General features: G+C 54.2%; 1 protein-coding gene across 12 annotated transcripts in view; it reads left to right on the top strand.

Annotated features, from left to right (window-relative positions):
* DCTN1 (dynactin subunit 1) overlaps positions 1 to 22,152 on the top strand; it is a 29,813-nt gene extending 7,661 nt beyond the window's left edge. For 2 of the 12 annotated variants that reach the window (XM_024998499.2, XM_024998500.2), the window contains exons 2-32: positions 4,922 to 5,167; positions 5,447 to 5,525; positions 5,723 to 5,757; positions 6,468 to 6,488; positions 8,808 to 8,825; positions 10,198 to 10,218; positions 11,486 to 11,677; positions 12,024 to 12,221; positions 12,367 to 12,571; positions 12,647 to 12,725; positions 12,824 to 12,983; positions 13,093 to 13,197; positions 13,375 to 13,566; positions 13,657 to 13,773; positions 14,019 to 14,171; positions 14,766 to 14,926; positions 15,032 to 15,200; positions 15,461 to 15,529; positions 15,762 to 15,824; positions 15,935 to 16,084; positions 16,247 to 16,408; positions 16,496 to 16,627; positions 16,835 to 16,960; positions 17,189 to 17,331; positions 17,604 to 17,770; positions 19,724 to 19,738; positions 19,931 to 20,064; positions 20,159 to 20,351; positions 20,577 to 20,656; positions 21,184 to 21,273; positions 21,673 to 22,152. In XM_024998499.2, the coding sequence (XP_024854267.1) occupies positions 4,940 to 5,167; positions 5,447 to 5,525; positions 5,723 to 5,757; positions 6,468 to 6,488; positions 8,808 to 8,825; positions 10,198 to 10,218; positions 11,486 to 11,677; positions 12,024 to 12,221; positions 12,367 to 12,571; positions 12,647 to 12,725; positions 12,824 to 12,983; positions 13,093 to 13,197; positions 13,375 to 13,566; positions 13,657 to 13,773; positions 14,019 to 14,171; positions 14,766 to 14,926; positions 15,032 to 15,200; positions 15,461 to 15,529; positions 15,762 to 15,824; positions 15,935 to 16,084; positions 16,247 to 16,408; positions 16,496 to 16,627; positions 16,835 to 16,960; positions 17,189 to 17,331; positions 17,604 to 17,770; positions 19,724 to 19,738; positions 19,931 to 20,064; positions 20,159 to 20,351; positions 20,577 to 20,656; positions 21,184 to 21,273; positions 21,673 to 21,810 (3,795 nt within the window). In that variant the 5' untranslated portion in view covers positions 4,922 to 4,939 and the 3' untranslated portion in view covers positions 21,811 to 22,152. 12 annotated transcript variants of the gene reach the window in all.
* The last annotated feature ends 1,609 nt before the right edge of the window (positions 22,153 to 23,761 follow it).

Consider the following 23,761-nt stretch of genomic DNA (forward strand, 5'->3'; position numbering starts at 1 on the left):
CGAGGGCTCTGAAAATATGTTAGCTAGAGTCATACTGGTGAGGAAATGGGAGAACCAAAGCTGTATCCAGATCTGTCCATCTCCAGAGCCCAGACAGGCCTGCTGCTGCTTTCCCCATGTTTGATCTATCGTAGGTCCTTCTCAGGGTTGTTTTTTTTTTTTTTGGTGGTGTCTCTGAATCGGTCCATTTCTTCTTCCCTTTCTTTTTCTCTTTTGAGCCCAGTTCAGACCCCCTCCAAGCCTTGCTCATTATTGCCGGTAGTGTCCTTGCTGTCATCCCTGTCTGTATCAAGTTGCTATGCCTCAACTCCATCCCTCTGTCCACCACCTGTTTGATGTTCCTAAAATAGTTTTCACTATGCCAGTCTCCTGCTCAGGAAGAGTCTGGCTTCCTGTTGCTATTGGATCCAATTCATCTATCTCTACCTGTTGTTAAACTCCCTGAATCTATCCATATTTACCTTCTAATACATCTCAACATCAGTGTTAGTTCATTCAAAATGTTTGACACCCTGTGCCAAGAGTTGATGGAATCATAAAGAGAAAAAGTTGTGGAGTCTGCTTTAACAGGCTTACAGTATGATAGGAGAACTCATTTAGAATTCTTTACTTCAGCCAAGCTAGGCATCTTTAATTTTCCCCACTCAAGCAGAATTATTCTTTGTCTATTCATACTGTAGTCACAAATTATGTTTGTAGGCCTTTCCTTTCCACACCCCCCCCCCGCAAGAAAACCTCATATAAGGCATAATCAAGTACCCCTTTTCTTTCTAGCTCACCTTGCTCCTCTCTGTAGTTCCTTATAATATGTATTGCCTAGACATTTTAAGACCTGTACAGCTTCTGCACTTTTTATAGAGTACTTTTATATGCTTTATCTTATTTGAATATTAATGTAGATATGCCAGGTGATGGTCTTACTTTATAGAAGAAACAGCATCCAAGAAATTCAGTTCAGTTCAGCCGCTCAGTCGTGTCCGACTCTTTGCGACCCCATGAATCGCAGCACGCCAGGCCTCCCTGTCCCTCACCAACTCCTGGAGTTCACTCAGACTCACGTCCATTGAGTCAGTGATGCCATCCAGCCATCTCATCCTCTGTCGTCCCCTTCTCCTCCTGCACGCAATCCCTCCCAGCATCAGTCTTTTCCAATGAGTCAACTCTTCGCATGAGGTGGCCAAAGTACTGGAGTTTCAGCTTTAGCATCATTCCTTCCAAAGAACACCCAGGGCTGATCTCCTTTAGAATGGACTGGTTGGATCTCCTTGCAGTCCAAGGGACTCTCAAGAGTCTTCTCCAACACCACAGTTCAAAAGCATCAATTCTTTGGCTCTCAGCTTTCTTCACAGTCCAACTCTCACATCCATACATGACCACAGGAAAAACCATAGCCTTGACTCGATGGACCTTTGTTGGCAAAGTAATGTCTCTGCTTTTCAGTATGCTATGACTGTATATACTTGTGTTGCTGGAGAGCTCTGTGATATCCTTAGACGTGTGCTCTTTTGAATCTTGGAAGATAATGTGGTCCGGAGGAAGAACATGTTTTTTTGGAGGCCTAGAACTAAGTGTGGTAACAGAGAGTAAAAGTGCACAGGGTTCTGATTCAGGCTTTGGCTCTAGTTTTGGCTCCTCTCCTTGTCTTCTGTGTAACTTCAGAGAAGTTACTCAGTTCTCCAAGCCCCAGTTTCTTGTCAGCGTTGTTCCTAGCCTGCCTCTCTGTGGGGTTATTTTGATGTCCAGATTTGATGATAACTTTTGTTATTAGCTAACTTTTGTTGAGTACTCATTGAATACCAGGCGCTGTCCTAAATGTTATACATGGATTGTCTCAGCTAGTCCTCACAGCAGCTCTGAGATGTTCTTTGCTCACAGTTGACAAATGAGCAGATTGAGGCTCAAAGATGTTAAGCAGCTGGACCAAGTTTTTGTAGCTATCAAATAGTGAAGCCATGAATTGAATGTAAGCAGTCTGAGTCTAGAACTGGTACTCTTAACCATAGTACTAACGACTGTTTTTTTAAGGTGCTCTGTAGACTGTAAGGTGCTCTGAACATGCAGAAGTCCAGTTTGCAAGGAGCTGTGTGGCCCTGCGTAATGGTAAATAGGGAAAGGAAGGGGCAGCATGGATATGTTGCAGGAGAGGAGAGAAATGGTTTCCTAGGGGGTCTGACCAGCATTGGAGATGTGGAGAGGTGTTTTGGGGGCCCTATATCTGGTTGTTGGCTGTCATTCTATTAGGCTATGTGGTTTTCCTTAGAAAGGGTGGAATGGAGGAAGACCCTGTTCAGCCAGTGAAGCCCAGTGTGGACAAGACAGGTAGCCCTCAGCCCAGGGGATCTATGTCCATACTGACCTGGTGGAGCCATAGGTCAGACCCTAGGACAATTTTGTTGGCTACTTAGGGGCATGGCAACCTTTGCCAGTTTGGGGGAAGCTGGAGTACTTGGCTTGCTTTGCTCTGTGTGTGTGTGTGTGTGTGTGTGTGTGTGTGTGTGTGGAGTTGTCTCTATTGCTGCTCTTCCTTTGCTAAGTATTGGGCATGGGGCCTGGCTGCTCTGGCCCAGGGTGAGATGGAAATTTAAACCCTGATCACGTGGGTTTGAACCTGACTCCCAAGTTTAGAAAGGGGAGGGAGAAGGAAGAGCATCAGAAAGAGGGTGAGAGACCCTTCTTCTGGCTGGGAGGAAGCCCTGGGAGGCTGATTGTTTGGAAGTGTCACTTGATGCTGGCAGGTCCGCTGCCCTCTAACATCGCGGGGGTGGGCGGGTGGCAGAGATGGTGAGGGGATGCTGACCAGGAGAGTCATCAGGGCTGTGCTCCCAGCATAGGACAGTGCCCTCTACAGGTGAGTGTTGAGAGTCTGTGGCGTGGGCCCGCGTCGCTCCTTCTCTGTCTGTCTGGACTGGCCCAGGTGCAGCAGGGGGGCACTAGGACCCAGAGGCTAGCTCGGCTCCTGACAAGTCTAGAGCAGCACTAGCGCAGAGTGAGACTCATCAGCTGGCAAGCGGGGTTCGGTGTCTCTGGGTTCAGGAATCCTCCAGCAGCAGAGGGGACTTGCTCCTCAGCCCCTTTCTCCGTTCCCTCCCCTACCCCAGTAGGCCACCCAGTGAGGTCCATGGACAGGGGAGGGCCACGCCTGCCGGCTTCTGTGTTTGTCCATGAGGGCCTGGAGCCCTAGCCCTCCTGCCTAGGTTTCTGCCTTTTCTCTCTGTCTTTGGTCAGCTGGGGGAGGGGGTGGAGGCCGAGGGAGCAACATGGCCCAGAGCAAGAGGCACGTGTACAGCCGGGTAAGTGGCCCTGATCTGGGATGGCCATGGGAGGGCTGCTGGAGAAGGCCTGGGTGCCTGTGGACAGTGCTGTGGGGGCTGGGAGACAAAGCTGGACCCGGCCGGGGCCACTCGCAGCCCTGATGGGGGTAGACCGCATAGGCGTCCCTTCCCAGAGTTGGGCCCTTTGTGGGTACTGGTGAGGCCTGACCTTTGACTCTAGCTGAACCTCAGGCCAGAGGTTCCTGAGGGGCACACTGTGCTGGGGATTTCAAATGGGTTGGTGGGTTGGAATGGCCTTTCAATGACGCCTTTCTTTAGAGCTGCTTGATTGTCACTCACTTTCTTGCTCTCTGGCTCAGATGGGCTCTGTAGCCACTGTTGTGTCCACCTGGTCCTGAGGTTTATTAGGGTTAGGACGGTGGTGACAGTCTCTGACTTTGGGGCCGGCCCTGATGTGCCTGTTACCTCCCTTTATTGTCAGGTCCATGAGAGTCACTCAACTGTCCCAGGTATGATTTGGCCTCTCAGAGCCCCTGGGAATGGCATCCTCGCCTTCTGGGATGAGTTCTTTGGGGAAGAGAGTTGGGGAGAGACTGGCTCTGGCAGAGCTTCCTTATGAAGCCAAGCGGGGGCATCAGAAGGGAGCCCTGTGAGGTCTTCAGGTCCATGCTGTCACTTCTTCATGCCTCATTCTCTGCTGCAAGGCCCCTGGTTCATGGAGCTGCTGTTGCTAAAAATGGCTTAGGTGTGATTTTCTTGTAAGCCATGGGCCTATTTGGGACCTAATTTCATGTTGTCTTGTCATCACGAGTATGCAGAAGCTGAGAGCTTCCCAAGGACAATGTTTAGTCTATTCCCTTGGCTTGTCCATTTGGGCCACTGGGCAGAGTCGGGGGACAGTTTGCAGGACAAATCTGAGATACCAGATTGGCCTGGTCTTTGTATATTTATTTATTTGTAGCAAGATAGCACGAGTGAAGGATCTGCAGAGCTTATAGATAGAGTTGATTGGCCAGGGCTGAGGCCTGGAAGAAGGGAGTTAAATGGTTGAATGGACTTGGTGAGGCATCTCGAGGCATCATGGTGGGGCGGGGGAGGCCAGGTCGTGAAGGAGGCACAGTTGCGTGCCACTGAAAGGGAGAGGTCTGAGAGAGCCGAGTGAACCTCAGGGAGGACAAGCAGAAGTAGGGAGGGGGCCAGGAGTCTGCGGGAACACTCACTGGCTCACCTGTCTTCCCAGCTCCGACTTCTGTGTCAGGCACTGGGTTGTGGGGAACCGCTGTAAACTGAGTTACTTGCTTGAGCTTCATTCCCCTCCTAGTGGACAGTGCTCCTGAGAAAGTAGCCATGTGGACTGACATTCACAGATCTATCAATGAATTCTGATTTATTAAAGTTAAATATAAACTCTTAAAAATTCTGGCAGATTCCAGGGGAATTTGAAGAAGTTTTAGAACATAATACTGACATTTTTCCAAAAGAAATTTGGTAAGTGTTGGTGGGGAGCACTTTAATTTGAGAATGGGGTTCAGGGAAGTGACTTCTGGTCCTTTTTTAGGCCAGGATCCTGATCAGGGCCTCTCTTTTGTATTAGGATGACACCCTTAACCTGAGGCTTTTACCTATGTATGTTTGCACGTGTCTTTCAGACTCCTAGTGGCAGCAGAATGAGTGCTGAGGCAAGTGCCCGGCCCCTGCGAGTGGGCTCCCGTGTGGAGGTGATTGGAAAAGGCCACCGTGGCACCGTGGCCTATGTTGGAGCCACACTCTTTGCTACTGGCAAATGGGTAGGTGTGATCCTGGATGAAGCAAAAGGCAAGAATGATGGAACCGTCCAAGGCAGGAAGTATTTCACTTGCGATGAAGGACACGGCATCTTTGTGCGCCAATCCCAGGTACTCACTTCCTGCTCCTGTGTGTGTGTGTGTGTGTGTGTGTGTGTGTGTGTGTGTGTACATGCTCTGTTGCATGTGCAGCTGGTGTGTTGGTGTTCTCTTTTCCTGGGCATGAGCCTGAGTCTCTGGTTGGGAGAGTGGGAGGTAACGAGGGAGGGAAGATCGAGAGCTATCCTTAGGGAATCGGCCCTGTACTCTAGGCTTGCTTAGGGCCTGAAGAGGGGCCCATATTACATCCAGCCTTGATCTAGCTATATTGAGTCTATTCTGTGGCCTCAGATCCAGGTATTTGAAGATGGAGCGGATACTACTTCACCAGAGACACCTGATTCCTCTGCCTCAAAGGTCCTCAGAAGAGGTAACAACCACCCACTTAAGTTGCCTCCTCACACGCAGGAGTCCCCAGGACTTCTCCCCAGAACAAGGGGCCGCAGTGGATCCTGAGATTTTCTGTCACCACCGTATTCTGTTGTTACGTCTTGCTTACCCTGCCATGACGTTCTCTGCTCCTATCCCTCTACACAAACACACGCTTTGTTTCTGTTTGCATTCTAGAGGGAGCTGACTCAAATCCAAAGACCAGCAAACTGGTAAGTAGTCAGGGATAGGAGTGGGGAGTAATGGAGGAAAGGGGGAAAAGAAAAAGAGAGGAGGGAGGCCCACACTAGGTCTTACTCGCCTGCTGCTTCCGCCCGAGGCAGTGAACTGAGTTGGCCTTTCCAGGCTCCATCCTCTCTGAGGAGGAAACTTCCTGGGTATGCGTTGCTGCTGTAGGTGTAAAGGCGCTAGCAGGGCAAAGCTACCCATGCCCGGAAGTTCTGGCTCCGTTGGAACTGAGGCTGGGGGAAGGGAGGACCGGCTGCCCCTAGTAGTGTTGCTGCCAACTTCCTACCTGTTGGTGCCCGCGGCTGCCGACATCTGATGGATATAGGGTAGGGGTAAGGTAAAAACTGGAGGAGGAAGGTGCTCTCTGGTTCACAAGTAAGTGGGAAGGAGCTGGGCCCTCTGCCGCCTTTTCAGGTTGTATGTAGAGGGCCCACCGCAGCTCCCCTCCGCTGCTCTGCACAGGGTGTGTGAGGAGGGGCTCCCGACTCTCCAGCTCCTCTGGGCAGGGTGTGGACCTCCTGGAAGTGGATCTTGAGGGAGGCTCATCTCACCCGGGCCTTGACAGTGACCTGCTCCTCCCATACCGGTGTTTGCCTGTGGGTCTTAATACCTACACCCAAGATGTCTGACCGGCTAGCACAGTGTGTTGTTTAACTCTGTTCTCTAACTCTGCCCTTTCCACCTCCTCATGCAGCGGGGACTGAAGCCTAAGAAGGTGGTGTGTTTACTATTTGTGCCTGGGTGGGTGAGGGCCATGAGCCCCCTGCCCAGCTATCCTGCATGTCCGTGGGCTGCTACATGCATGTATGTGTGACCTTGGGGCTGGGATGGCCAGAGGAAATGGCAGCCTTGGCTTTCAGAGTTCCTTTGAGGGGTGCGAGGATATCAGGCTCAGTGTCCAGGCCCAGATTGCGTTAGGGACGATCCTCACTCCTCCTCACACCCCTGCCCATCGCCTCGGGACTTCTAGTCAGAGACTAAGCATTTGACTGTAAATAGCAGCAGCATGGAAAAGAGCATTGACTGGGTTACAGTGCATTCTCACTTAGCCTGAGCTTAGGGTCAGTGGCAGGAGAGACGGAGGGTGTGGAGGTGAGGTTAGCTAAGTAGGTGGGAGTCAGGGAACTGAGCGCAGGAAGAGCAGTTGGAAGCCTGAGTGGGGCCTGCCTCTGGGTGGCGTGGCCATGAATGCGCACCTTTGCTCTGCTCTGTCCTTTTTTCCCTGCCTCTTCCTTCCTCTGGTGGTGTGCCCGGGGCCTACCTCCCACACCTTCCATCAGCCATCACTGGAGTGGGGCTGCCACCCCTGAGACTCTTTCAGTCTGAAGTTGCTGCCATGACCACTTCCCCACACCAGTTCATGCCTTTGGGCTGTGCCCAAGCCGTCTCTGACCTGCATGTGCCTGTCTGACCTGTATGTGCTGTGCTGTGTGATGAAGTTCTGTGATTTCCTTGTTATCCATCTGTGTCAGGACCTTCTGACTCTGCATGGAGAGCTGTTAGACTGGGGCAGTGGGAGGAGAGAGTAAAACTTCTCTATTTTGATTTCTGGTTGGTGGTGGGTCCTCACTTTGGAGTCTTGCCTTGGAAGAGATGACATAATGGTACTTGCTTGGGGGTCCTGGCTTTGGAGGGAGTTGGGGTGTAAGAAGGAAGATAATTCTCTAAAGGATACTGGACCCATTCCAGGAACTTGGCTTCTTCCCTTGATTATTGGCTCCTGGTTGGGGCTCCCATCTTGCATTAGACCCCAAATAGAGAAGAGCATGGACCTGCAGTCTACTGTCTATGGAGGGGTTCTGGCTGCAGTCTGATCCGACCATGGGTGGGATGTGAGCCATGCCCAGATCTGGGTATTTTTGGCGGCTGACTAGAGAAATGTGGCAAAGCCTAGCCTAGGCTGCCTGCGCCGGGGTACAGCGCCCCCTTGGCTTATGGTGCAGAGTGTCAGTCAAGTTGTCAAGTCCTTCCCTAGTTCTTTCTCTCCAGTGGCTCTCTCACAGCACATCACTTAACACAGGAAACAGGGAGCTAGCACCAGAACAAAAGAAGGAACTTTGAGGGGCAGGGTGGGAGAGAGGACCCAGATGTCTCTGCAAGGTGCCCAGTCCTTTCTGGAAGCTCTTTAGAGACAGGCTCTAACCTGCCCACAACCCAGGGAGAGTTGGGAAAGGAGCCAGATGCTGTCATTAGAGCTGCTACTGCCCAGATGGAATGTTCTCTGGGTTTCTTAGTGTGCCCCGCAGAGCCGATGCAGGAGTACTGGGTGTGTGCGCCTGATGAGCCACCAGCAGGATATCATCTGTGTGTATAAGAGACAGAAGCAGAGTTGATGGGGTTGTAGACTGAGGGGGGTGTGAGTATGAGAGAGGCCTGATGAAGCAGTGAGGTCCCATGTCCCTGTCCAGTGATACCCTGGTTCCAGAGCTGTCATCACAGAAATGGGACGAACCCCCAGCCCAATTTCTTTGAGCAAATCCTTGGGGATGTGGGAGAGGGAGGAGCCAGCCAGGACCTGTTCTTTGGAGAAGGAAGCAGGGTGGGTTTAGCAGAGGACTTTGTCCAGTCAGGAGGAGGAGAAGGAGGAGGAGCCATCAGAGCTGGTGGTTGCTAGGTGACTGAGGAGCAGTGGCTCCACCCCTCGTGGAGCAGAGGAGGGTGGGTGCATGACGTCAGGTGGAGCTGGTGCGGCGGCCACTGAGGCTGCCGTCAGCCTAAGCTGGCGAACTAGGCCGGGGGCCTCCCGAGTGCCTCTCGGGTGCCTGCCGGAGCCTGGCCATCCCCACCGTGCACCGGCGGGGGCTTCCGCATCTGAGCTGCAGCCGTTGGCCAGCTGGGGAGCTGCCGGGCCGGGGAGCTGCGGCTGCATTGTTGGGATTTGATACACTAATCTCCTGTCTCCGCCGCCTTTCCCTCTGTTCGGTCTCTTTCCCTCCCTCCCTTGGCCTGTCCTTCCTGTGTGTGTCCATCCTCCTCTGTCCTTCCTTCTCTTTCCTCTCCTGGCTTTCTTTGGTTTTCTGCAATGATGAGACAGGCACCGACAGCCCGAAAGGTACTCTTGCTTGCTCTGGTCCTGCTGCCAGGCTGCCAGCGTGATGGTGGCAGCAGGCTGCTGGGGTGGGGGTGGGGGCTGACTGACTTGCTCTGTCTGGTTGGGGGACGAGGATGGGGATGAAGGCGGGGGGCAGGGAGAGTGTGTGTCACTGCCATGCCCCACACCCTGGGCGTTTGCTCCCTAGCCTTCCTGCTCTTGGCTCTGAATCTGTGTTTTGGGCCTTGTACCCAGTGGCCTCACCAGCTTGAGCTTCAGGCAGCTTTTGCTGCAAACTGGCTCTGGATGTGTTTCCTAGGAGAGAATCTAGGGAAGCAGGTCCAGATGTCTTTGTGCCTCTAGCAAGCCTACCTCACTCGACCTTTGCTAGAATGACACTTGGTTGTAATACTAGCATCCCTCCCCGACTGGGGTCTGTGTCAGGGGCTTTCTCTAGAACAGTTTGTGACACAGTTATGGAGGCTTAGCCCAGGGTAGTAGACGTGGGGGTTGGTCTCCTTGGGAGGCCTAGAAGGGCCCAGGCCAGATCTTGTGTTTGCCAGAGCTCTGAGACCCTGGGTATCAAGGATACTGTTTGGGAGTTGGAGTTAATCACGTGTTTATCGCTTTGCGATAGTGCGGGGTGGTTGGTCTCCGATCTGGTGTAGGGCAGTAGTTTCCCTGTGCTGCTGCCCACCCCCACCTCCTTTCTTGCAGTCGGGTGGGGTCACTTTGCTGATCTCTGGGCTTCTGGCTAATGCAATATTCATGGTCGTGACACCTGAGCCCTCTGCCCTGGGGATGGGGACTGCTGCAGGAACTGGTCCTGGGGAAGAGGGTGGGGGTGGGGCGTGTGGCCGCACTGTGCTCCCTTGGGGACCTGATCTCCCCTAGCTGGTTTCACTCACTTCTAGGCTTGTATCATCATTCTTGTCACGTGATATTTCTCAGGAGTCCTGTATGGAATCTAGCACTCAAAGGAAGGGGCTGACCTGGGAAAGTCCTTGGGAGTGGTGGATGGGCGGGGCTCTGGGCTGGAGTGGGAGAGGTGGCTGTGAGAGGACTCCTCTCTGGTCTCTGGAGACCCTCTCTACTAGCTGCTGGCTTTGGTCTCCTGTGGCTCAGCCTGGGAGACGGGGACAGAATTTCCAGGGTAGGATAAAAGTGGGAGAAGGAACCAGTGGGAAATAGGAGTTCTGAGCTCCTGGAGCAGGATCAAGGTGACTCACGGGAAGGAGGGCATGGGGCCGGGTCAGGGAGGAGGGGTGGGCTGCTGACTGCAGCCTCGTGTCTGCTGCTTCTGCTCTCATTGCTGTCCCTTCTGCTGTCTGTCTTTCTGCTGTCATCCTTTCTTTCCTGACTACTCCTCCTCTGGCTCCTGTTGCCTGTCCAGACTACAACTCGGCGGCCCAAGGTGAGGAAAAAACAGGCCTCTGTACCAGCCACTGCTGAGTGGACACAGATACCTTAGGCATGTGCATGTATGTGGCCTTTTGTATGAGCAAGTGTAAGTTGGTCACAGTGTGTCCCGGGTTCTCTTCAGGGGAGTGAGGGTGCTGAGGGTAAGGACCGGCCCCTCCTGGGAAGGTGCCTTCCAGCTCTTAGGAGCATGTCTGAGCCAGTAGCTTGAGTGTAGAAGAGAAACGAGAGTGGTTGTGCTTAGCCAAGGCAGACTTTCTTGAAGAAGGGCATCTTCCAGCTGCTTTTGACTGGCTTTTGTGGGGGGTGTGTGTGTGTGTTGTTGGGGAAGGGGTGGGGAATTAGAGGAAATGTGAAAAAGAACTTGGAATGTCAGGGGCTACGGAGGTGGGTGTGTCTGTGAAAGGCCCCCTCGGGTGGGGGCGTCCATGGATAGCGTGTGGTCTCTGGGTGTCAGCCCACTGGGAGGCCTTCAGGGCTCGGTGCTCCAGGGAGGAGCACTGGGCAGGCCGTCTGCTCTAGCACCTCAGCTCCACAGGGACCCGGTACTGTCACCTGATTAGAGCCCCTCTGTCTTGGAGGAGGGAGGTGACAGATGGGTTGGCGGTACGGACCTTGTTTCAGAGGAGAGCCAAGGATTACGACTTTCACCCTGGCCCTTTTACTTGAAGGATCCCCTGAAATAGACCAGGGGGAGGAGGATGAGCTTGAGGGTTTATCAAAGTGTAGAGCCCAGGACCCCCAGTTTTAGCCCAGCCTTCTCTGGGAACGTGAAAATTAGAGATCAGTCTGTTCTTTCTCTCTGGGAATGACACTGAGGCGCTTGTTCCCTCTGGGGGAGGTGGGTACAGGCCCAGAGCAACAGTAGCACTGGGAGTATTAAGAAATTGCTACAATGATTACAAGTGGGTCACAAAAGGAATGGTCAAGGGAGTGCGGGCTTCTGCCCTATCAGGGTGGTGCTAGACCTTGGAGGAATGTGGGGTCAGTGCCAAGGGAGGAGTCTTGTAACCTTATGTCTTTCTCCGTCCCTCCCTCTCCCGCCACCCCCCGACCCAAATCCCGCCGGCCCTTTGTCACTGCCTCTGACTGTGGCACTTTCCCTCTGCCCATACTGTTTCTCTGTTCTCACTGTCCTGTGATACTCTTTGCCTTTCTCCTCCTCTGTCACTTCCTTCACCGCATGCTCGTATTCTGTCTCACTCTTTTACCACCCCTGTCCCCTACACTTTTTCTGGTCTGCTCCTGCGCTCTCGGAATAGCCCACCCGCCCGGCCAGCACTGGGGTAGCCGGGGCCAGTGGTTCCCTGGGCCCCTCTGGCTCAGCATCAGCAGGTGAGCTGAGCAGCAGTGAGCCCAGCACCCCAGCTCAGACTCCGCTGGCAGCGCCCATCATCCCCACGCCGGCCCTCACCTCTCCTGGAGCAGCACTCCCACTTCCTTCCCCCTCTAAGGTAAGATCTGGGGTTGGAGCAAAGAAGAACCAAGACACAAAGGGGCCTGTGACCCCTGACAGGCTCTTAGAAGTTTCCCCGGGTTGAGGGAGACCCAGAACCTTGGATTAGAAGGGTGGGGTCCCAGCATATAAGTATCCCATTACTGGCTAAGCCACCCTTTCCTCTCTGCCCTTCCACACTTCCCCCATAGGGATTGGGCTCTTCACAGATATTTGTATGCCACTTGCTTTGGCCCTGGACCTGGAATGATTTCTGCACACATTGCTGTCCTTCCTCTCCAGCTCAGTCTTGATGGGGAAAAGTGGGGAGGCTGTGCACGGACTGAAGGGTCTCTCCTTTGCAGGAAGAGGAGGGGCTGAGGGCCCAGGTGCGGGACCTGGAGGAGAAACTGGAGACCCTACGGCTGAAACGTGCAGAAGACAAGGCAAAACTAAAAGAGCTGGAGAAACACAAGATCCAGCTGGAGCAGGTGCAGGAATGGAAAAGCAAAATGCAGGAGCAGCAGGCAGACCTGCAGCGGCGCCTCAAGGAGGCTCGGAAGGTAGGACTTGGGATGAAGAGGGTGTCTGGGGAGGCAAGGGGCCCAAGGAAGTGCTGGAAGCTGGAACTGGAGCCTGGACTATCCTGTGAAAAGGGGTACGTGAGGCATCTCTGTGATTGTACCCCCAACCGTCACTTCTCTTCAGGAAGCCAAGGAGGCCCTAGAGGCAAAGGAACGCTACATGGAGGAGATGGCTGACACTGCTGATGCCATCGAGATGGCCACTCTGGACAAGGAGATGGCCGAAGAGCGGGCTGAGTCCCTACAGCAGGAGGCCGAGGTGCTGAGGGAGCGTGTGGAAGAGCTCACTACCGACTTGGAAATCCTCAAAGCTGAGATTGAAGAGAAGGGTAAGGGGCCAGGAGCTGCCAGGGCCAAATGATGGGGTTAGACCCCTGACTGAAAGTATGAATGGTCTTCCCCAGGCTCAGATGGTGCCGCGTCCAGTTATCAGCTCAAGCAGCTTGAGGAGCAGAATGCCCGCTTGAAGGATGCCCTAGTGAGGTAGGGTCCTCATTGCCAGGCTCACTCTCCTGTCTCCAAATCCGTGAGTGACTCTTGATACCTGGTCTTTCTTCTTCTCTCTTGCCATTTTCCCACAGAATGCGGGATCTTTCTTCCTCAGAGAAGCAGGAGCACGTGAAACTCCAGAAGCTCATGGAAAAGAAGAACCAAGAGCTGGAAGTTGTGAGGCAACAGCGGGAGCGTCTGCAGGAGGAGCTGAGCCAGGCAGAGCGCACCATTGATGAGCTCAAGGAGCAGGTCTGAGCAGCCCAAGCCCTTGCCCAGAGCACTGCGATGCTCGCCTTCCGATGTCTCCTCTGTCTTGGCACCTTTCAATCCTTCTCCTTGTTTGCGCTGTCTAACACAGGTAGATGCTGCTCTGGGGGCTGAGGAGATGGTAGAGACACTGACAGACCGGAACCTGGATCTGGAAGAGAAAGTGCGCAAACTGAAGGAGACAGTGGGGGACTTGGTAAGAGAAGAGCAGACTGCTGACTTATAACCCTGATGGAGGGTCTTGGGAAGAGACTTGCCATGAGAAGGATTGACGTGATCCCTGATCTTTGGGTAGGGTGTGTAGTGAGTGAACCCACCCTGGCCTTCTACCCTGACTCTGACTTTTCTTTGCCCCAACTACCTTGTCTCCCAGGAAGCAATAAATGAAATGAACGATGAACTGCAGGAGAATGCACGTGAGACAGAACTGGAGCTGCGGGAGCAGCTAGATATGGCAGGTGCCCAGGTGCGGGATGCCCAGAAGCGTGTGGAAGCGGCCCAGGAGACAGTCGCAGACTATCAGCAGACCATCAAGAAGTACCGCCAGCTGACTGCCCACCTGCAGGTGCCTGCACACCCACTGCTCTCTGCCCACAATCGCCCCAGGGCTTCCCCCGTGACTCAGCTGTGTCTTGTTGCCCATCCTTGCTCCCAGGATGTGAATCGGGCACTGACAAACCAGCAGGAAGCATCCGTGGAGAGGCAGCAGCAGCCACCTCCAGAGACTTTTGACTTCAAGATCAAGTTTGCCGAGACTAAGGCTCATGCTAAGGTCAGGAAAGTGGGTGAGCTGGAGAGGGGTGGGTGTTGGAGACCCCAGCCTGGGTGAGGCCATGGGCTGATCTGCTGCGGGGTTCTGACCTTCGGGTTCCTGGAGTTGGGAGTGCTTTGTGTGGTGGTTTGGAAGACTCCTGGCCGGGCCTGCCCTAGAAGCAGGAGACACATTGGAACGTGGGATGGAGGTTAGGAGGTTCTCCACAGCCTAGCTGAGAACCCACTCCCCTGTCTCGCTCACAGGCAATTGAGATGGAATTGAGGCAGATGGAGGTGGCCCAGGCCAACCGGCACATGTCCCTGTTGACAGCCTTCATGCCTGACAGTTTCCTTCGGCCAGGTGGGGACCATGACTGCGTCCTGGTGCTGCTGCTCATGCCTCGACTCATTTGCAAGGTACGGTCTGTCAGCCACATTCCCAGCAGGGGGCTGCTGAGCTTGCTGTGAGCCAGGCATTGGGGGCACCAAGCAGAGGTGGCAGTCGTTGTCCTGCTCTCAGGGTTTATGACGTAGTACAGGGACGCAGAATCACAGACAGATGTATGTCACAGATGGCGTTTTATGAAGGGGAGATGCAGCTTGTGAAGCGGAGGTAGTGTCTGGGAGAGAGCACAGCTGGGAAGCTGATGGAGACAGTGGGCTATTACTGAAGGAGTAACATTTGAGGTGAGACCCGAAGATGACTGGAGTTCGTGGGGGATAACTGTCAGGATCACACTCTAGTTGGAAAGGCAGCAGCAGCAGCTTTAAGGTGGGCAGGAGCTGGTCCCACTGGTCCTGCTGCCCTGTCAGCCCGCACCCGAATCTCCGTCAGTACCAGCAGTCACATCACCCTTTGTCCATGTGTGACTCCCTGCCCATCTAAGAGCTGTTTCTGCCTTCTCTCCCGTGTCTTCATGCCCTCCGCAGTTGCTCAGCTCTCTGTACTCCTGAGTCTGTGTTCTCCATCCTCTGCTCTGAGCCCCATGTCTCTGGTGCTTCTTCCCACAGGCAGAGCTAATCCGGAAGCAGGCCCAGGAAAAGTTTGAACTAAGTGAGAGCTGTTCAGAGCGGCCAGGACTTCGCGGTGCTGCAGGGGAGCAGCTCAGCTTTGCTGCTGGGCTGGTGTATTCACTGAGTTTGCTGCAGGCCACACTTCATCGTTACGAGCAGTAAGTGATCCCTGACCTCCATGGCAGGGCCGTGGGTCCTAGATTGGCTGGAACTGAGGTTTCCTTGTAGACTCTGGCCTCACAGGGCCCTTCTCTGGTCTCCAGTGCCCTCTCTCAGTGCAGTGTGGACGTGTATAAGAAGGTGGGCAGCCTCTACCCTGAGATGAGTGCCCACGAACGCTCCTTGGACTTCCTCATTGAGCTGCTGCACAAGGACCAGCTGGATGAGACTGTCAACGTAGAGCCTCTCACCAAGGCCATCAAGTACTACCAGGTCTGGGGCGAGAATTGAGGCTTAGCACAGGAGGAGCGAGGGTTTCTTCTGGGGATGTTTCCAGTGTAGCCAGGGTTGTATGTCCCAGGCTGAAGGCGTGAAACTCTTAGATGAACTCACCTTAGGATCCAGTTCCTTGAGGGTTTTGGATTCTTTCATACCTCTGGAGTCCCTTGATCACTGGGGCTCAAACTGCAGTTTGGGAAGCATGCTTCGTTCTTCCAAGGCCTAAAGACTGTTCATTTGCCATCCCTCCTCAGCATCTATACAGCATCCACCTTGCTGAACAACCTGAGGACAGTACCATGCAGCTGGCTGACCACATTAAGGTGAGGTGTTTGGGCCAATGGTTGAGCCCCTTGTAGAGATTGGAAATGATAGACATCAGATCACACCCACAAAGGGTGTCACATAAGGAACAGGGTCACTAAGGCCAGGTCAGGGAAGCCAGAGAGCTCACTGATGGATGGGGTCAGCCAAGGAGGGAGACTTCTTTAGAGACGTTAATGGGGCAGAAGGGCCCCGTTGGAGGCTGACAGCCACCTGCTTCTGTCTTCACAGTTTACCCAGAGTGCCCTGGACTGCATGAGTGTGGAGGTGGGACGGCTACGGGCCTTCTTGCAGGTGAGAGCGCAACCAGATCTGTTGGAGTTCCTCTTCCTTCAGAGTCCCCACCTTCTTGCCCCCAGCCCTAATTCTGACTTGGCTTCCCGTCTGTCTCCTGTTCTGAGTAGGGTGGGCAGGAGGCTTCAGATATTGCCCTCCTGCTACGGGACCTGGAAACTTCGTGCAGTGATACCCGCCAGTTCTGCAAGAAGATCCGGCGGCGGATGCCAGGGACGGATGCGCCTGGGATCCCGGCTGCACTGGCTTTTGGACCACAGGTTTAGGGCTGTGAAGGGGGACGGGAAGGAAACTGTGAGCAGAACCAGGAGGGGTGCAGCATGTTGCGATCTAGATCTGGTCGGGGGACAGGAATGGTTCTGAGGTAGCTGGGCGCTGTGGCGTTGAGCCCAGAGTGGGCTCCTGACTCGCCCATTGCACAGGTATCTGACACACTCCTCGACTGCAGAAAACACTTGACGTGGGTGGTGGCGGTGCTGCAGGAGGTGGCAGCAGCTGCTGCCCAGCTCATTGCCCCACTGGCAGAGAACGAGGGACTGCCTGTGGCTGCCCTGGAGGAGCTGGCTTTCAAAGCAAGCGAGCAGGTGAGCTGGCTTGGCTGGGCAGAAGGTGGTGATGGGAGAGTCAGGTGGCCAGTGTGGGGTTTTCACTACTGCTGTTGACACCTGCAGATCTACGGGACCCCCTCCAGCAACCCCTATGAGTGTCTGCGCCAGTCATGCAGCCTCCTCATCAGCACTATGAACAAGTTGGCCACAGCCATGCAGGAGGGAGAGTACGATGCCGAGCGGCCCCCTAGCAAGGTGGGTCGTTCCTTGGAGGGAACTGCAGGAGCCAGGAGGAGCAGGACTTGGGAGCTGCTGCTCACTGTGGGAGGGCTGGGAGGCAGGAATTTGGGGAGCACCTTCCTCTTGCTTAAAAGGCAAGGAGGAAGATTTTCTGTTTGACTGGATTCCTCTGAAAGGAGAGCCTTGATAACCTTGCCCTCTGCCCCTCACTCTGCCCCTTAGCCTCCCCCAGTTGAGCTGCGAGCTGCGGCTCTTCGTGCAGAGATCACGGATGCTGAAGGCCTGGGTTTGAAGCTTGAGGATCGAGAGACAGTTATTAAAGAGCTGAAGAAGTCACTGAAGATCAAGGTGAGAATAGGGGAGGCTCAGGATCTGAAAGGCCAGGAAATAGCAGGGGCACAGGGAGGCAGTGAGTGTTGATTGTGACTGAGAGGGGTTGAGGACTGAGGGGAAGCAGTGGCACCTGTGATCAGTGGGCGTTCTTGTGGGAGCTTGCTATCTCATGGTCTGTCCCAGGTCTTGGGTTAGGGGCGGTCATGGGAAGTGTAAGACTGGACACGCTCCATCCTCGTCCAGGGGGAAGAGCTCAGTGAGGCCAATGTGCGGCTGAGCCTCCTGGAGAAGAAGCTGGACAGTGCTGCCAAGGATGCAGATGAGCGCATTGAGAAAGTCCAGACTCGGCTGGAGGAGACCCAGACGCTGCTGCGGAAGAAGGAGAAGTCAGGCACCTCCCCCGCCCCTGTTCACTCCATGCTCCCTCCTGCGAGCAGCTCCCTGCCTCCTAACCCAGGCCCTCTGGGAGTGAGCCTCCCCAGGGGGACAGAGGCCATCTCCTTCCCAGCTGACAGCACCACTGTCTCACCCCAATCTGAGCCTCTTCTGCCCCTGGCTCCTGGCCAGCAGGGCTGCCCTCAGAACCTGTCGGGACAGAGAAAGGGGGGCGGGGCCGTTGGGGAGGGGACACTGCCCAAGCCCAGGTTCTCTTTCACAGAGAGTTTGAGGAGACCATGGATGCACTTCAGGCTGACATCGACCAGCTGGAGGCAGAGAAGGCAGAGTTAAAGCAGCGATTGAACAGCCAGTCCAAGCGCACGATTGAGGGGCTCCGGGGGCCCCCTCCCTCGGGTATTGCCACCCTGGTCTCTGGCATTGCTGGGGGTGAGTGCCATGGAGCAGGCAGCACCAGCCCAGAGGAGATTGAATGTCCCCACTCCTGTCCTTGGTCTCCGTTTAACTTTTCTCCCCCGCGCCCCACCGCCCACAGCTGGATGTTCAGCCAGGAACATGCTTGCCCGGTTTCACTCTGTAGCAACTTTCACCAAGTTTTTAGTTCTTCTGAAGATGTGTGCAGAGTTCCTTTGGCCAAGGTGGGGCAGTGGGGCCTCACCAAGATGTCAGTGAAACTCAGAATTCCAGTAGCTCTCCCTCCTGGGTCTGCCGTCTGGCCTTTCTGTCCCCACCCTGTATTCCAGGAGGTCATCAGCCTGCAGCAGACCAGGGCATCTGCTGTGGGATCCAGTGGTGCCTGGTGCTCTGCGGGGGCACTGCATTTCTCCAGCGTTCACGTCACTTCACCCTATAGTATGGTCCTCTCTTCCAGTGCTGAATTCTCCCAGTTCCACTTGGGGCTTATGTTCTGACCTTTGCCTGCTCTCATAGTGTGGTCAGGGCTCCTTACCTGGAGTTTTTCTGGCTTCCAGGCCTCGTCTCCCCAGTTTCCTGACAAGGAGGTGGCCACTGCTATCTTGATTCTCATCTACCATGTAGTATGTTTTTTGTTCACTCTCTAGTTTCTTACTTCCCTTTCTCACCTCCAGAAGACAAACTCCTTGAAGTGGAATTAAACCTGCAGGATCTCTAGAACTCCCCTCTGTGCTTGTCTTGTCAGTTGGCCTCACCTAGGGTCTTGTCCTCGTCAAAGCCCCCATCACTGGTGCTGCTTGACTCTGGAAGGTGACCAAGTATCTTCTTGTCTTTAGACTCCTGTGAGTCAGATGCTTCCGTGTTCCTTGGGAGGGGACAGAATTACCATATTGTGTTGTTTTAGCATAGGCTTTTTTTTTTTTTTTTTCTTTTTTCAGTTGCACTGGGTCTTGTGCAGGGACAGGCTCCTCTAGTTGCGATGTGTAGGTTCAGTAGCCTTGCAGCATGCGGGATCTCTGTTCTTTGACAAGGAATTAAACATGCGTTTCCTGCATTGGAAGGCGGATTCTCAACCACTGGACCACCAAGGGCATCCTAGCATAGGCTCTTTAAACAAATACTGGTTCTTTTTTTTTTTTTTTAATAATTTTACTGACTTAATTTTCAGCTGTGCTGGGTCTTTGTCGCTGCACAGACTCTCTCTAGTGAGTGGGAGCTTCTTTGCGTCACAGTGCACAGGCTTCTCACTGCAGTGGCTTCTGTTGTGCAGCCTGGGCTCTAGGGCACAAGGGCTTCAGTGGTTGCAACACATGGGCTCAGTAGTTGCATTTCGCAGGCTCCAGAGCACAGACCAGTTGTTGTGGCTCACAGGCTTAGCTGCTCTGCAGCATGTGGGATCTTCCCGGACCAGGGATCAAACCCATGTCTCCTGCATTGGCAGGTGGATTCTTTGTCACTGAGCCACCAGGGAAGCCCCAAAGACCGGTTTTTAATTTCTGGAACTTTGCCCCAAAAAAGGGTGACTTTTGTCTTAGCGCAATGGGGAACCTGAAGAAATGGGTACGTGTCTTCATGCTCAGTTAAGTTCTGCCGGTGGGGAGGACTAAGGGTGCAGACGTGTCAGGGTCTCAGGAGCGGTCCGTCTGCCCTTCTGGGAGATGGAGTGTAGGGCGGGGAGGCAGGAACAGCCTCGTGCCTCAAGTGTTTGCTCCAACGCACACTGCCGCTGCCATCTTCCTCACGTGTTGCAGCTTGTATCGTGGCCTGACTGCCCTTTTCTATCTTTCTTTCACACGTATTTCCTCTTTCCCCGATCGCAAAGACAGGATTTTGTTAGAGAAGGTATGGTGATGAGGAAAAATGTCTTCCTGCGTGACCAGGATTCTTCTGGTGTGTCCCCCTCACCACCATACCATCTAATTCCTCTCTCCTCTTTTCCTGCTCCCCCATGGGCTGTCCTGAGCGCAGAAGAGCAACAGCGAGGTAGAGAGCCAACCTGCTGGGGGGGTTAACAGGGTTGGTGGGAATTGGGGCTGGGGGAGCAGGGCGAGACCACCCCCTTGGGAGCAATCAAGACTGGAGGTAGCAGCGGATAAGGAAGGGGGACGGGTAGGAATGGAACCCACCTTCAACCCTTCCCACCTGGGCTCATGACATTTGTTGTGGTCCCCGTAGGAGGTGCCCCTGGACAGGCTCCGGGGTCTGTGCCAGGCCCCGGGCTGGTGAAGGACTCACCACTGCTGCTTCAGCAGATCTCTGCCATGAGGCTGCACATCTCCCAGCTCCAGCACGAGAACAGCACCCTCAAGGTGAGGAGGTCACAGAGAGGGTACCTTGCCGCTGATAGACGGTAGGGCTGTCCGGCACTTCTTACCACCACTCTTCTTCCCACTTCGCTCACAGGGAGCCCAGATGAAGGCATCCTTAGCAGCCCTGCCCCCTCTGCACGTGGCCAAACTCTCTCTCCCGCCCCACGAGGGCCCTGGCAGCAAGCTTGCTGCTGGAGCGCTGTATCGTAAGACCAACCAGCTGCTGGAGACGTTGAATCAGTTGAGCGCATGCACGCATGTAGTGGACATCACTCGCTCCAACCCTGGTACGGACCTACCCACTCCTGAGATGAAAACCACAGCCCCTCCCCTTGCCTCAGGGATGCAGTCCCTGCCTAGGCACTTCCCACACCAGAGAGGCTCTTCCTAGCCCTGTTCTTTGGTCTCAGTGTTCAGTTTGCTTGAGGCAGGAAGCTGGACTGGATGAAGGGTCACTAGTCAAGCTGCCTGCCTGCGCCTTGGCAGGCCTCACTAGCCTTCTCTCCCCACAGCTGCCAAGAGCCCGTCGGCCCAGCTCCTGGAGCAGGTGGCTCAGCTCAAGTCCCTAAGTGACACCATTGAGAAGCTCAAGGTTAGTTTAGACCTGCTTTTCCTCACCCAGGAGTGCGCACTTCAGAGCATTCTGTGCTGGAGGCCCTAGCATGGCCATTTCCACCAGGACCCCCAGGGTTGCTAGGGGTCCAGCCCTGAACTAGGTGACACGTTGCAAAGGAGGTGGGAGGGAAGACGGGGTTCCTGTCTTGGGAGTTCACTCCCAAACAGATTCCCTCAATAGAAAAGAGATTCGTACCACAAATTGGGGTGAGCTAGCATCATCTTCAGTGTAGCGCAGCTCTCTGTCAGAGCTGAGATCACCGCAGAGTAGAATGGTTGAGAATGGCTTCCCAGAAGTTACAGAATCTGAGATGAACCCTGAAGGTTAAGTATCTATAAAGTAAGGATGTTGGGTAGGGATGGGATTGGAGTTGAGAGCAAAGGTATGGTGATAAAAGAGAACCGGGTCCCTGTCCTTGGTATTAGTATTCCTGTGAAGCCAGGGAGATACTGGGCTAACCTGTGGAGGGTCCCCTAAATGACTCCTGTCCCCCTGTCTGCCAGGATGAGGTCCTTAAGGAGACTGTATCTCAGCGCCCTGAAGCCACGGTCCCCACTGACTTTGCCACCTTCCCTTCATCAGCCTTCCTCAGGGTAAGAGGGAGCATGGGGGGGGGGTGGGCAGTGAAGGCTCAGATGAGGCCTTGCCCTCTCCTCCAGAATTTGAAGAGGCTTTTGGGGGTCTCAGGTCCAACGACCTTGAGTCATCTGGCCAAGTCTTAACTTGCAAGTCACTTAACAGTGCTTGCAGTGCTTTCCGAAATTCCAATATTTTAGCAGTTAAACATCGTCTGTGATTCTGACACCAGGAGAGACTCAAAACTCCCTTGTCAGGCTGTGTGCCTCAATTCTGATTTGGAAAGTGTGGTCATTGTCGTCTAGGAGCCTCAAAGCCCCCGTCTCCCAGGGTCTCGGTACTCTGGGACCTTGTCAGTGGCACACAGCTCAAGTGAGCCCCTGACCTGGCGGCCTCTGTCCCTTCCCGATTCCCAGGCCAAGGAAGAGCAGCAGGACGACACTGTGTACATGGGCAAAGTGACCTTCTCGTGCGCGGCTGGCCTCGGGCAGCGACACCGGCTGGTGCTCACCCAGGAGCAGCTGCACCAGCTGCACGACCGCCTCATCTCCTAAATGCTCCTTCCCTCACTGCCCGCTCCTGCCCGCAGCCCTCCTGGAGCTGCTTCTCCTGATGCCTAGCCACTGGGCAGCCCCCCGGGAGAACTGCGTGTGTAAGCTGTTCCTGCCCCACTCGGCTCCACGCCCACCTTCAGCGCCCTGCCCTGGCCCCTTGACCTGGGTTCCCCTGTTTCCCTTCCCTGGCCTCTGCCAGAGTTCGCTGTTCATTTGCTCCCTTCTTCCTGAGGAGCTTCAGGGGCTCTAGCGGGTAGGTAGGTTGAGAGCCCACAACCAAAGGTTGAATGAGGTCTCTCCAACTGAGGACTTCACTCCTTGATTAAAGCCACTTCTGCTTCAGTGTTGTCTGTGTGATGTTGGGAGTGGGAATCGGGCCACTTGACTCAGCAGGAGTGGAGGAGAAGGGATGCTGAGAAGGCTCTGGCTGTGCCAAATTTGAAGATCTCCCTCTTTCGTGACCAGTGGAATGCTCTGTCCCTCAAATTTGTGTGCAGTTAAGTTTCTCTGAGCAGGGGGAAAGGGCTCAACCAAGGGCTTGGCTCCTGAGTTCATTTAATGGAGTTAGGAGGGTGGGGAGTGTTGTCATCTCTGAAGCCCTGCCTCTGTTCTCTGGATCTTTCACTGCTCTTCAGGCCAGCAGTGTTTGGAGCTTGGCTAATGGTATGATTGCCACTCCAGCCAACTTTCTGAGGCGCTGGCAGTCTCCCTGTAAGATCTGAGGCCTCTCAGAGGGAATATTTACTAAGCAACGGAAGGCCAAAGTCATAGACTGGTAAGAAAGGATAGACATTACTAAAGCTGCTCCCAAGGCCCACTACAAATTAAGATCACCTGGGGAGTTCCTTTGAAAAAGTTCGCACATTTCTGGGCTTTGGCTTAGGTGGTGCTAGTGGTAAAGAACCCACATGCCAATGCAGGAGATGTAAGAGACATGGGTTCGATCCCTGTGTCAGGAAGATGCCCTGGAGGAGGGCATGGCTCCCCACTCCAGTGTTCTTGCCTGGAGAATCCCCATGGACAGAGGAGCCTGGCAGGCTACAGTCCGTAGAGTTTTACAGAGTCGGACTGAAGAGACTTAGCACACATGGGCTCTGGCTCAGATTTGGGGCCCATTAGGCCAGTGAGCAGTGCCTCGGCGTTTTAGAGCCTAGCCCCAGTTTAGCTCAGTTTCTTGATACTCTTTTTTTTGGCTGTGCTGCACACCTGCACTCCCTGTAGTGGGAGCACAGCCCCCTAGCTGTTGGACTGCCAGGGAATTCCCTCCCACTCTATTCCCTCCTTGGAGACATCCTGCCCAGGCTGCCGGAGGTCTCTGATCCAGATGGATGGAGCCGCCCTTGGTGCTCAGGAGCAGCTCCAGCTGTGTCACATCCTCTGCCTTGTGGGAAAGGATCAGACGGGACGGGGGTGCTCCAGGTGGGCAGGTCCCCAGGGGCGCACCCTCTGGGAAGGTCAGTGGAATATGGTGTTTGATGCCTGCTCTGTACCTTAGTTTCTTTAAACTGGGTTCAAGAGAAAGTGATTTGTGTGACTTTCCTCAGTACTGTCAACGATTACACATAGCTGGTACCATTCGAGATGCATCGAGTATAATTCTTTATATACAAGGGATACCTTAGGGTTTTTTAATTCTTCTAGAAGTGGTTGAAAAGGGTGGCTTTGTGTTTTGATACCACGGAGTTTTTACCTCACCTCTTCACACTGAGCTGCTCTAGTGCTGAGGAAATTGCAGACCACACTCTTTTCCCCTGGGATTGGATTGTGTTCCTGTCCTGTCTACCTAATTGGCTGACCTGCCTTCCCCTGGGTGGTTAAGATTCCAAGGGCCAAGACTAGGCAACTCCTGGGAGCACAAGAAGAGGGCAGGTCTTTTTCATTCTGTCCTTTTTCCTTGGAGGCGGTTTCTCACCGTCACTGCTCTCAGAATGCCACACATTCATTCGGTCGC

This window comes from Bos taurus, chromosome 11 (genome assembly GCF_002263795.3).
Source record: "Bos taurus isolate L1 Dominette 01449 registration number 42190680 breed Hereford chromosome 11, ARS-UCD2.0, whole genome shotgun sequence".
NCBI classification, from domain to species: Eukaryota; Metazoa; Chordata; class Mammalia; order Artiodactyla; family Bovidae; genus Bos; species Bos taurus.